Here is a 12,424-nt window from a genome sequence, read left to right as displayed (position 1 = left end):
GGTACTGCTCTGCTTTAAGCCACCTAGTGGAGCGAAGTGGTAATGGTTCTGCTATAACGAGAAAATAACTGTCACTCAGTTGGTTTCTCTCTGGTGTTCTCTGTTTCACCAACATGTTTACAATGAAAGCTAAACAAGACCGCCTGTCATTCCAGGCCAACTTGTGTTTCGTGGACATCGACAACCACTTCATCGAGCTGCCAGAGGACCTTCCTCAGTTCCCCAACAAGCTAGAGTTCATCCAGGAGATCTCCGAGGTGCTGTTGGCATTCGGCGTGTCTCCAGAGGGAAACCCGCACCACAGCCAGGGTCAGGCCAAACATCGGTGCTTACGCTCCACCGACATGGTCACGGACAGACGCAACGGCAACCTGGCCAGCTCGCCCCTCAACTCCTACCTGCTGAGGGAGAACGAGACCATCGCCAGACTGCAGGCCCTGGTCAAGAGGACTGGGGTCAGCCTGGAGAAGGTGAGAGCAGGGCCACGGTCATCCGTTTGACTGGAACATATTATTCTAGATACATAGTCTGCATATACACTGAGTGTACAAAACATTAATAACACCTGCTCTTTCCATGATATTGACTGACCAGGTGAATCCAGGTGAAAGCTATGATCCCTTATTGATATCACTTGTTAAATCCACTTCCATCAGTGTAGATGAAGGGGAGGAGACAGGTTAAAGAAGGATTTTTAAGCCTTGAGACAATTGAGACATGAATGGGCAAGACAAAAGATTGAAGTGCCTTTGAACGGGGTATGGTAGTAGGTGCCAGGCGCATCGGTTTGTGTCAAGAACTGCAACGCTAGTGGGTTTTTCACGCTCAACAGTTTCCCGTGTGTATCAAGAATGGTCCACCACCCAAAGGACATCCAGCCAAATTGACAGAACTGTCACACTCTTTTGAAAATGACTAAGGTGTTTGTAGAGCAAAGATACTGTAGTGCTGGGAAAGGCAGTCTATGAGCTGCCCATGTAAGGTTTCACCTCATCAGCTGCTGCCTGCCAGCTCCAAGTGTTCTGTGTTCAGCCCTGGTGACGGAGGACGTCTACTACATTGCCATCAACAGAAAATTGGCGCCCATACAGAACCTAATTGCCATCTGGTTTGAACACGACACAGAGGGCCGTTGGTAATATATGGTAATGTTTCAGCAAAATCACATTACAGACCAGTGAATGGATAAATTAGCTTTTAACTACCGAGAGGAGGTCTCTCCAACTCGCCATATCTCTAGGAGCCCACAGTAAGCAGCTTATGGACTAGTAGGGGCTAGCGTTAGCTTTCTCTGAAGAGATTGCCCTGCCCTGGTAGTCTGCTTTTAGTGCCCCAATTAGTGGGTAAGGCTTCAGGTAGGGTCATTGTGGCCATGTCCCACATTAAGGTAACCACCTGATTTAGGATCAGTGATGTAGAGCAATGAATTAGAGGAGGGCTCAGTGGGTCACATTCCAGCCATCTGATCTGGGCTTCGTAGCCATTACACATCTTCAAGTCTGTGCAACACGTATAGGTGACTCACTCACTGTGTCCTTTTGTCCTGCTCTTGCATGTTGAGATCTGCAACTGTGTCACACTTTGATTGTAACAGAGGAATGTGTGTGTTTTCAGTTTTTTTTTCTCAATAAATCAAAACATCTCAGACTTCCTCTCCCATGCCCCTATCACTGCTCCAGCAGCCTGTGCTAACATGGAGATAAGATCATGTGTTAGAAACCCATACCCTCTATGGCAGGAGTAGGCAACTAGAATCAGCCGCCGGCCGATTTTTGTCGGAGCGGATGTTCGGGGGGCCGGAACATAATTATAATAATTTGTACACATTGACCACAATTTGTACACATTGACCACAACTAAGCCCAAGAATCTCAAATATAACATATATTTTGATTTGTTGAACACTTTTTTGGTTACTACATGATTTCATATGTGTTATTTCATAGTTTTGATGTCTTCACTATTATTCGACAATGTAGAAAATAGTAAAAATAAAGAAAAACCCTTGAATGAGTAGGTGTGTCCAAACTTTTGACTGGTACTGTATATCTATATTTTATAAACTTCACTCATTGGTTGGTTTTGGCCCGCGGGCCGCCTGTTGCCGACCCCTCACTCTCTCTATTTTTCTGTACTGTGTTTTCCTGACCCCCTGTGTTTCCTCCCCCTCTCCCTCTTCCAGCTGGATGTGAGGGAGGATGCCAGCAGCAACAAGGACCTGAAGGTGCAGTGTGATGAGGAGGAGCTGAAGATGCACCAGCTCAACATCCAGGTGCGAGAGGTCTTCGCCAACCGCTTCACCCAGATGTTCGCCGACTACGAGGCGTTTGTCATCCAGCCCAGCCAGGACAAGGAGTCCTGGTTCAGCAACAGGGACCAGATGCAGAACTTTGACAAGGTGAGATCAGGGACTGGATTCCCTATATAGTCCACTACTTTTGACAAGGGTCCCTAGGGCTGTTGTCAAAAATAGTGCACTATATAGGGAATAGGGTGCCATTTGGGATGCAATCCCACTCATGACACTGAAACATTCATTTGAGTGGAAGTCTTCAGTAGTCTTTAAAGCTTTTCATATTAATTAGCCCCCAGGAGTCCTCACTTCATTTTGTGATGTGATTTTTGTCCCTTCCAGGCCTCCTTCCTCTCTGACCAGCCTGAGCCCTACCTGCCCTTCCTGTCCCGTTTCCTGGAGACTCAGATGTTTGCCTCCTTCATCGATAGTAAGATCCTTTGCCATGATGACGAGGACAAGGAACACACATTGAGGGTGTTTGACTTCCGCGTGGACAAAATCCGCATGCTGAACGTGCGCACGCCCACTCTGCGCACCTCCATGTACCAGAAGTGCACCAATATCGACGAGGCGGGTAAGAAAAGAGGAAACCCATTTTCACACCGATACTATTAAAGGATCATTGTCTCAGATGGTGCAAGATACTTGTATGTTTTTAAGACACACATGTCTCAAATCGTTCCTCACTGATTTATTGTAACCTTTCTTTGCTAACAGACGTAACTGTTCTCGTTTTCAGACAAACTCCTTAAAAAGCGATATGAGAAAATCGATTTTGTCTCCCCTGAACCTCACTCCATCGGGTTAGAGAACTACAAGGCTCACCTTAGTAATAATCCGTCCTTATTTCCCCTTGGTGGCAGGTTATTGTTTGTGCTTGCAATACATTATGGGAACAATAAGATTAGAGGGCATAGGTTTTTCTTCTACTCTGTCTTTGGGAACAGTCAGTAGCACCTGGAATAATTCATGTGAAGATTAATTTTTTCCATTAACTATAGATTATTTCAAATTCCTCTCTGTAATCGTATGATTCATTGAATGCATTTCAGTTATGTACTAACCTAATACATTACACAGTTATCTACACAGTTGTAATAGTCTTAACTATGTAGCCTGCTGTCATTGGTGCTGATGATGTTGAGGGTTGGGTCAGGTTAGGGATGCAAAATTCCGATAACTTTCCAAAAATTCCCAGTTGGAAGATTCCCGGAATCAGAAGGGAATAAGCAGGAAATCATGAATCCTCCAACCAGGATTTCTGAAAAACCTGACAATTTTGATAAGGTTAATGGAATTTTGCAACCCTAGGTCAGGTGATGATAACTCACAGCATGGAGGTGTGGTGGTGAGGGTAAGGAGTCAGAGATGAGATGTGGAGTGGTGAATCTATGTGACTCCTCAGTGCTATGACTCATAGGCACTCACAGAGTGTCTTAACGATGACATAAGACTGTTAAATCCTCCATGACGGTTGGTGCTAAACGATCTGCTTTGACAGTACCTCATCCTCCTCCCCTCTCTGTATCACCCCAGAGAAGGCCATAGAGATGCGGGTGGTTAAGATCGACCACACGGCACTGCATCCCCACCTGCTGGATATGAAGATTGGCCAGGGTCGCTACGAACACGGCTTCTTTCCCCGGCTGCAGTCTGACGTGCTCTCCACTGGACCCATCAGCAACAAGTGAGGATCACACCTCCGCAAGAGACACTGATTTACAAACTGAAGAAATATGTTTGTTTTGTCTCCATCTTTGCTATTTGGCTTTCGTGTCTTTCTAAGTGAAGTTATTTTGTTTGTATGTTAGATGGGCGAAGAGGAGTGCTCCAGCACAGTGGAGGAGGAAGGACAGACAGAAACAGCACGCTGAACACCTTTACCTGGACAACGACCAGAGAGAGGTGAGAGGACATCAAGCAGCCCTAGGAAAATGGGATTAACATTCCCAAACCATATTCACATGGATTTTGTCTCTCTGTTTTTGTGTTATTGTTAGTTTCTTGTCGATTTCTTCCTCACTCTTCTTCATGGTTTGCGGTATTCACTTCTAAATCTCTAACGTCTGGAACAATTGAATTAAAGTCTTGTTTGTCCATTATCTCTGTTACTCTCTCCCTCAATTATTTTCTCTTGGCCTAACCTCTCTTTCTGTTTCTGTTTATCTCCCTCTGAAACCTACTGTCTTCCTCACATCTACCTACTTTCTCTTACACACTCTCTCTTTGGTCTCTCTCTCTCTCTCCATCTCACACACACGCTCCCAGCATGTGGAGTGTTTGTTCCCGGAGCTGCAGCTCCTGCTGTTTCTAGACTACTACTGGCTCTCGCAGTCCTTCAGGCCCTGTCTAAAGTCTGTGACTGTGGATGTGGTATGTGTTGGCAGTGGGTGGGGCCTGAGCCTCACACTACGTCCACATGGCCCCTCCCCCCATGTGGGTCCTCACTCCCTCCTCCTCCCAGCATCACAGCTTTACCTTATACTCCAGATCACTTTCCAGGGTTTCTTCTCAGGTTTAGGGTTTCACTTTAGGGTGCACTTAACTCAACATTAAGAAAGCAATATTTAGATAGATTTGACAGCATCCAGAAAACACATGGCACTGACACACCTCCCAGGATGGATGTTGAGGTCAGAAAGGTAAAGGACAGAAACACATCATCCATCATGAAATGACCTCAGTACAGGCAGCTCAGCTCATTATACAACTGACTCAGAGCTCCTCCCTCTCCCTCCTCTGGAATGATCAATCCCTCACTGTAGTAGTTACCAGAAATCTGTCCACTGTATGCACTGTATACATTCTGTGGTTGGTTGCCCAGTGATGTGACCCTCTGTGTTTATGTGATGATGACCATTGAGCCAGATTGATTACTATCCCTTGGTGTATAGCCTACTCCACGTGTGTCCTCTCTGACCCTGTCCTCTCTGACCCTGTCCTCTCTGTCTCATAACAGAAATACATCCAGGAGGCCAGGAACCTGGGCACTACCATCCGGCAGCCCAAGCTGTCCAACCTCTCCCCCTCAGTCATCGCTCAGACCAACTGGAAGTTTGTGGAGGGTCTGCTGAAGGAGTGCAGGAATAAGGTACAGTAAATACTAGTCTACATCTCACTCTTACTCAGACATAAAACGATTGCAATGACCACTGCAGTAGACTATCACATGGATATTGAGATACGACACCTTCAGTGAGTCTACATTAGTTTCAATGTCACTCAGAAGTATTCTGATGTCAATGACCATTGCGGTAGACTATCACTTGGATATTGATATCCAACACCTCTAGTGTCAACCATCTGGCCTCCAGAGATGGTAATCTCCCTATATGGTGATGTGTGTCCCTCCAGACCAAGCGCATGCTGGTTGAGAAGATGGGCAGGGAGGCGGTGGAGCTGGGTCATGGGGAGGTCAGCATTACAGGCGTGGAGGAGAACACACTTATCGCTTCCCTCTGTGACCTGCTGGAGAGAATCTGGAGCCACGGGCTGCAGGTCAAACAGGTCAGTACACACACACACTCACACACACACTAAGTATGATATAAAAACAGTATATATACACACTAACACACATGTATGCATTTAGGTGCATTCAATGCACATTCATTCATTCCCGCATCTCCATCTTCATCTGCCAGGGTAAATCTGCCTTGTGGTCCCACCTGCACCACTATCAGGAGAGCAAAGAGAAGACGGATGCAACGCCAGCCGGTTTGGGTCCCCCAGGTAAGCCACTCATTGAATCCTGAAATGTGATAAATGGACGGTGATGTAAAGCCATAACCACATCCCTCTCTCTCCTCCCCACATCAGGTCTCATCCACAACACAGAGAGACGCAAGTCTGACGCTGGCGCTGCCTTGCCCCCTCTCAAGGTATCCCTGATCAGGGACATGAGGTGAGTCTCCTCATCCATTCACCAGGTCTCCCACAGTATCAGTATCAGTATCTTCAGATGCTCTACCTCCCGTATAGACACTATTTGTCAAGTATCCTCGTGAATATACATTTCAAGTCATATGGTCTTGAAATTATGGATGATTGTAAGGGGAACGTTGCAAATGAAACTATACTATTCTGCCTGTGTTGATTGTCCCTTCTGTAGTGGCAGAAGCGGTTCAAATGTATGCCTTCGTACCTCTACGTACTTCTTTGAAAATGACCATTTCGAATCAAGGTGAGATAATGATTGATTGATCATACCGCAGAATGCAATGATTTCAAAGTGTTTTCACTGCCATCTTGTGGCCCACTGATGAAAAACACTTTCAGTCACAACAAAACATTATCAATGATTCAGGACCATATGTAGTGGAAAAATACTGACATCAGCCTCATAGCCATGCATCTCAAGCTTTGCAGCAGGCATAAACACTTGATTTCCAGCTATGTTTAAAAAATATGTATAATATATACATATATACACCAGTGTTTCCTCTGGGAAAATGTGTAGCAATGGGGGGAAAGGGACTGAGGAGCTCAGTTCTGGTGTCTTTTTAAAAGGACATTCTACTCCAAAATGAAATAAAATAAGTATGCTGACACCATCTAAAATAGAATTTCCACCTCCAGAAATTAGCCCAATAACACATTGGTAAAGTTATTTGAACATATTGGGCCATGTACAGTATATAGCGTATGCATGGTCCATATTATCACATGCATATTATCAGGTATGCTATTAGCAATAAACATTATCACCTTTAGCCCAACTAATGCAGCAAAGTGCAAATGCATAGGCTGAAGCATGGGGTTGCCTATCTGCATTTACCCTATTGGGCTAATCATTAGCCAGATCTCAAATGTGATCTTTTAACTAGTTATTGTCATATTGATGAATTTTATGTCCCAAAAAACGTGCATAAACACTGAATATAATGTAGGCCTACCTGTTAGGGTAACTTAGGGTAACTCGCCAATGGGGGTAAAAAGCCCCCTGCCTGTACTTCTCACAGAAACCACTTCATGTCACAATTTTCCCCCCAACACTTTCCCTGGTTTCCACTACACTTGCTCAACAAAAAATATGATCTGTCTCATCACAATTTTAAAAGTAATTCCAAATAAATAATTTTGATGTAGCGAGGCTTTGTACCCCAAGTCACCCTACAATTGACCCGTGTTACATTTAGCCCCACTCTCCCCTATGCACTCACTGCCCATATTTAGGAGTTGAGAAATAAATAAAGTAGGAATGGAAAGCTGGGATTCCCCTCTTTATAACAAAAACCATTAAAACTGCTGTTTAGCATAGAACACAACAACAAGCCAACTAGGTAAATAGATAAACTATTCTACTATGGGGTTGTTAGATTTTTCTATGAATTACTCGTTTTGTTTGCAGAGGAAAAGTACAATGTTCTAGCATCTTCAAAATGCACCTCAGCAGAAATATCTTTTCATGTTCCATATTTTTTGGTTTGCGTGGCGGCAAATGATTTTGCCGTGGCGCAGCACCACAGCAAAATGAGTGCAGAGGAAACACTGATATACACACTGTACAGCATATACTGAATGCTTAGCCTTCCATCTTTGTGCTCTAATTGATCAGACTTAACCTACATTCCTCATGGTCCTCATGTCTGGCCCCTCATGTCTGGTCCGAATGCTATACTAGCAGTGTCGATTTTAGCGGACGTAGTCAATATAACTATTTGTTCAGCACTTTTGAAATGTACAGCGACAGAATTCAGAACATAGGCCGTTCTTACAGTATCCTCCCTGTAAACCAAGTCAGAACCGTAGGATAAATAAAGGGGGCATATAAGCAGACAATGAAAGCTCTTACAATATTCAAAGATTACATTTCTCTAAAACAGGCTATAGGCTACATGTGCACCACCAAGTCAGAACAGTAGGCTAAGTTATGAGGGGGAAAGGGACCAAATTATTAGGGTGAGGCACATGGGCTACTAACAGCTTACTACATAACTTACACTTAGTATTACTTTCTTATCTACAGTATACATATCTCCCTGGCATATTACATCATTTATGCAGCGGCATACAATACATTTTTGGACTCACCTTGTTGTGCTGTGCTCACTTGAACAGGAAGGTGGCGCGGCGGTCCTTGTGGGGAAATTTTGTCATCAAACTTTGTCATCAAAGTCTGGCATTCTCTGGTGCTTTCAAGACCATGACGTCAGTGATCTTCAGGTCGGAGCTCTAGAAATAAGTCCTAGTTCCCAACTTGGAATTCCGAGTTGGATAACCGTTCAAAACGTTCCCAGTTGTCTTGAACTCACTGAAGTCTGAGATTTCCCAGTTCTGAGTTTCCAGTTGTTTTGAACTCACTGAAGTCTGAGATTTCCCAGTTCCGGGTTTCCAGTTGTTTTGAACGTGGCAGAAATCATGCTGGATTGACAACATTAATGTTTATCCTTTTAAGCTTGGAAAAGAGACCCTTAAACCCAGACATGGACCGCACACCCACTCCACTGAATAGCAGGCTAGTGATTGCTTTGCAACACTTGCAGTTAGCCACTGATTCCTTCAAAACCACTCATTGTTGAATTTGCGATTTCCAACGTGTTGTGTAATGTTTATGGCCGATGAGCACCGATACATTTTATCTATAATTTGTCTTCATATGACAAGGATTGAAAAGGATTTGCCAGTAGATTGTTGACATGATTCATGATGATGACTGCTTGTCTAGCTTGCTAGCTAATATTTTGAAAGTATGATGTTGACATGATCAGTCCAATCAAAGCTACGGTAGATATAATGTGATTTGAAGTCATTTTATCTGTGGCCAATGACCTTGAGCCTTCTTGGATGGGCACTTCTAATGTAACTGGCAGCACCCAAGGGGCTTGACTTTTTGAGCTCTCCCCGTAGATTTTGCGGTGACATAGTTTTCCCCATGAGTGACAGAACTCTGAGCCAAACACGGCGCAACTAGAGAACATTAACAACCCCTATACTCCGTATTTTCCGCTGGCTGCCCCACCAACACAGAAAGCACTGAGCTAGGCTGAAACACCTGCATTTTGGAGCTGCCTTACTCAAGAAAGCAAAAAAGAGACCAAGTTTGTATGCGTCTTCATTAACTCAATGATTGTTTGCAAACTGATATGTGACATGTATTAATGCCAAAATAACATGAAAAACAGGCAACAACATTTATATATAAATATATATATATATATATATATTTTTTTTTTTATAGCTAAACAGGTGGGGCTCAAAACCCCACCTGACCTGAATGACGGGTCGCCACTGTATACCAGTATGATTGTTCTGAAACACAACCACACTAGTTCATTTAGCAGACACTTTTATCCACACTAGTTCATTTAGCAGACACTTTTATCCACACTAGTTCATTTAGCAGGCACTTTTATCCACACTGGTTCATTAAGCAGACACTTTTATCCACACTAGTTCATTTAGCAGACACTTTTATCCACACTAGTTCATTTAGCAGACACTTTTATCCACAGTAGTGCTCAGCCAGGCTGAGAGGAATCCTGGAGTAGGCAATAGTTTATGAGATGCATTATGTGTTAAGGCAGTCAGAGACCATTGTCATGTCTACAGTGCACCATAGCCAGTGGTGTTGAGTCATGCAGGACGTCATTCCTGGTGTGGTGTGAAGTAGGTGGTAAAGAGAACTGGGCTAATCTGTGTGACAGCATGTTACTTCCAGCCTGATTCCCCTGCAGGCCCCTGCAGACCAAGCCAGGGAGAGCGGGGTCTGGCTCAGGGCAATACCAGGCAGCTGTGCAGTAGTCTGTTGTAGAAGTCTACTCTGATCACATGTCTGTACAGACACACACGTCTTCTTTCCAAGGATCCAGAATTTTCCATTTATGCTTTTTCATTTGTGCTTTGTCGCATTGATATACGAGCACATTTTAATTGATAAATATTTATATTTGGGTATCTTTACTTTAAATGGACAATAAAGGTTGACCAGGTTGCTTCATTCTACATATCGACTTTCATATTTACCTTGCTGTACTCTTCATTATTCTACATTGTTCTCATTTCTATTTCTGTTCTACAGGAGGTAGATTTGTGTAGTCAGTCTGCAGATTACAGATAACCATTGTTTTTCTTACAATACCATTCATGCAATAACAATCTGCATTGTGAATGTTGATATTTTGCTCTGTTGCCATGGGAAACAGAGTGGAGTGGAGGAAATTGGGTTAATTCGTGAGAGTGAGGGGAGAGGGGGAGGAAAAGGGGGGATGTGAGAGGAGGAGGGGTGCATAGGGAGCACTTATAGCGTAGACAGTTCAGTGCTCACTGGCAGAGGTGGAGTGGAAGGGAATGTGTCTGGACATGGAGGGCATGATAGTGGCTGGGAGCGATGACAGGAGGCTGGCTTAAACACCAGGGAGTCTGGGGCTGGCTAAGGCTTCTTCCTGGCTGGGCTGACTACCCCTCTCTCAGCCCTGCATGCTCTGGAATCCAGGGCCGTGGTGAAAACAACATGCAGCAGACATCTATCACCTTGTTCAGAGGGACTGTCGCTGCTCTTCCATCTTCTCATATATTAGGTTTGGGGTTCTGTGCTCACCTTGGCCAAAGGATGCAAAACATGCTACAATATTATAGACCATTTCTGAAAGGATGACTGTTTGTGTATGTGTGTATATGTGCATTTGTGTGTGTTTTTCTCCTCTGACCTCTGTGCTGTGTACTGTATCCTCCGTAGACACATCCAGAACATTGGGGAGATCAAGACAGACGTGGGCAAGGCCAGGGCCTGGGTGAGGCTCTCCATGGAGAAGAAACTGCTGTCCAGGCACCTCAAAAAGCTGCTATCTGACCATGAACTTACAAGGTGAGGAAAACAACAAGGACTAGTATACAACGAGCATATCGAGCTAAACACAAATGTTTTTATAAGAGCCTCTGCCTCAGTAATTGGGATAATACCCCATTCCCTTTAGGTCAGTCTCCTCATTCATCCTCACTCATTTATATTGGAAGGTCCCACTCAGTCTCATACACATGAATCAACCTGATGTCTGAAAACTATGCATGTATAATATATGAGCTCTTTTGACAGATCCAAACGTCATAGTACAATCACCTATTAAACATTTACAATTGTTTTCATAATTGATGAGATGGTGGTGAAGTGGGTCACGTTCAGGGAGATTCATTATGGAGGTATTGCATTGGGACCATTCCTTTAACATTCTCCAGTTGTTTACCAAGGAAAACACATAAATCAGCTATTGAATCAGCCTTTTAGGCTCCAGACTTTTTTATTGTTCAATCTATAATCATTACATCATATGCTAAACTGATTTGTTTTTGTGAAGTTTTTTGTTGCTTTTGTTTCTTTTGCAGGAAACTATACAAGCGTTATGCTTTTCTGCGCTGTGACGATGAGAAAGAGCAGTTCCTGTACCACCTCCTGTCCTTCAACGCTGTGGACTACTTCTGTTTCACTAATGTCTTCACCACCATCAGTGAGTGCCAGCAAATACCATACAACCTGGCCACGACACTGAACACCATGTAACCAGAAGCTGGGTAGACTTCATTCAATTAGAGTAATAGATTCATTAGACTTCATTCCTGGCTAAACCGTTTTCCTGGATTTGAGATGCTTGCTGAGAAATATACTGAAGACAGAGGTAGCTCTTCTTGTGACCAGACTGTACTTGACTGAGTGATTTCAGGTTTCCCTCTCTTCTCTGTCCCACAGTGATCCCATACCATGTGTTGGTGATTCCCAGTAAGAAACTAGGAGGCTCCATGTTCACAGCCAACCCCTGGGTGTGTGTGTCTGGGGAGCTGGCTGAGACCGGGGTGCTCCAGGTCCCCAAGCACACTCAGGAGATCACCTTTGAGGTTGGTGCTCCCCTCAAGATTTAATATTCTTGGTATTGATAATAATATCAAGATATATTCACCTTAACATGACCTTTGCCCTTTGCCTTCTCTCTCTGTCACAGTGCCAGAACCTGGGCAAGCTGACCACAGTGCAGATGGGCCATGATAACTCAGGCCTTTACGCCAAGTGGCTTGTGGAGTATGTTATGGTCCGGAATGAGATCACAGGGCATGCTTACAAGTGAGTGAAAGATTTGGTAGCAGCTGCCTTATGCTAGAGATTTCAGTGGCATCTACTCACAAGAAAGACCCTGTTGA

The 12,424-nt window shown here is 44.1% G+C and overlaps 1 protein-coding gene across 2 annotated transcripts in view; it reads left to right on the top strand.

Moving 5' to 3' along the window:
- dennd5a (DENN/MADD domain containing 5A) overlaps window positions 1-12,424 on the top strand; it is a 44,010-nt gene that overhangs the window by 27,755 nt on the left and 3,831 nt on the right. Inside the window, exons 6-19 of one of the 2 annotated variants that reach the window (XM_084154632.1) lie at window positions 156-470; window positions 2,183-2,398; window positions 2,636-2,870; window positions 3,036-3,125; window positions 3,833-3,983; window positions 4,108-4,201; window positions 5,256-5,387; window positions 5,651-5,803; window positions 5,941-6,028; window positions 6,116-6,200; window positions 10,974-11,102; window positions 11,618-11,739; window positions 11,979-12,124; window positions 12,229-12,347. In XM_084154632.1, coding sequence (XP_084010758.1) covers window positions 156-470; window positions 2,183-2,398; window positions 2,636-2,870; window positions 3,036-3,125; window positions 3,833-3,983; window positions 4,108-4,201; window positions 5,256-5,387; window positions 5,651-5,803; window positions 5,941-6,028; window positions 6,116-6,200; window positions 10,974-11,102; window positions 11,618-11,739; window positions 11,979-12,124; window positions 12,229-12,347 — 2,075 coding nt within the window. The remainder of the gene's footprint in view (window positions 1-155; window positions 471-2,182; window positions 2,399-2,635; window positions 2,871-3,035; window positions 3,126-3,832; window positions 3,984-4,107; window positions 4,202-5,255; window positions 5,388-5,650; window positions 5,804-5,940; window positions 6,029-6,115; window positions 6,201-10,973; window positions 11,103-11,617; window positions 11,740-11,978; window positions 12,125-12,228; window positions 12,348-12,424) is intronic. The other variant, XM_084154633.1, reaches the window with a different exon arrangement.

Source organism: Coregonus lavaretus, assembly GCF_964263955.1.
Source record: "Coregonus lavaretus genome assembly, chromosome: 37".
In the NCBI taxonomy this organism is placed as follows: domain Eukaryota; kingdom Metazoa; phylum Chordata; class Actinopteri; order Salmoniformes; family Salmonidae; genus Coregonus; species Coregonus lavaretus.
This window is presented reverse-complemented; position numbering and strand designations above follow the sequence as displayed.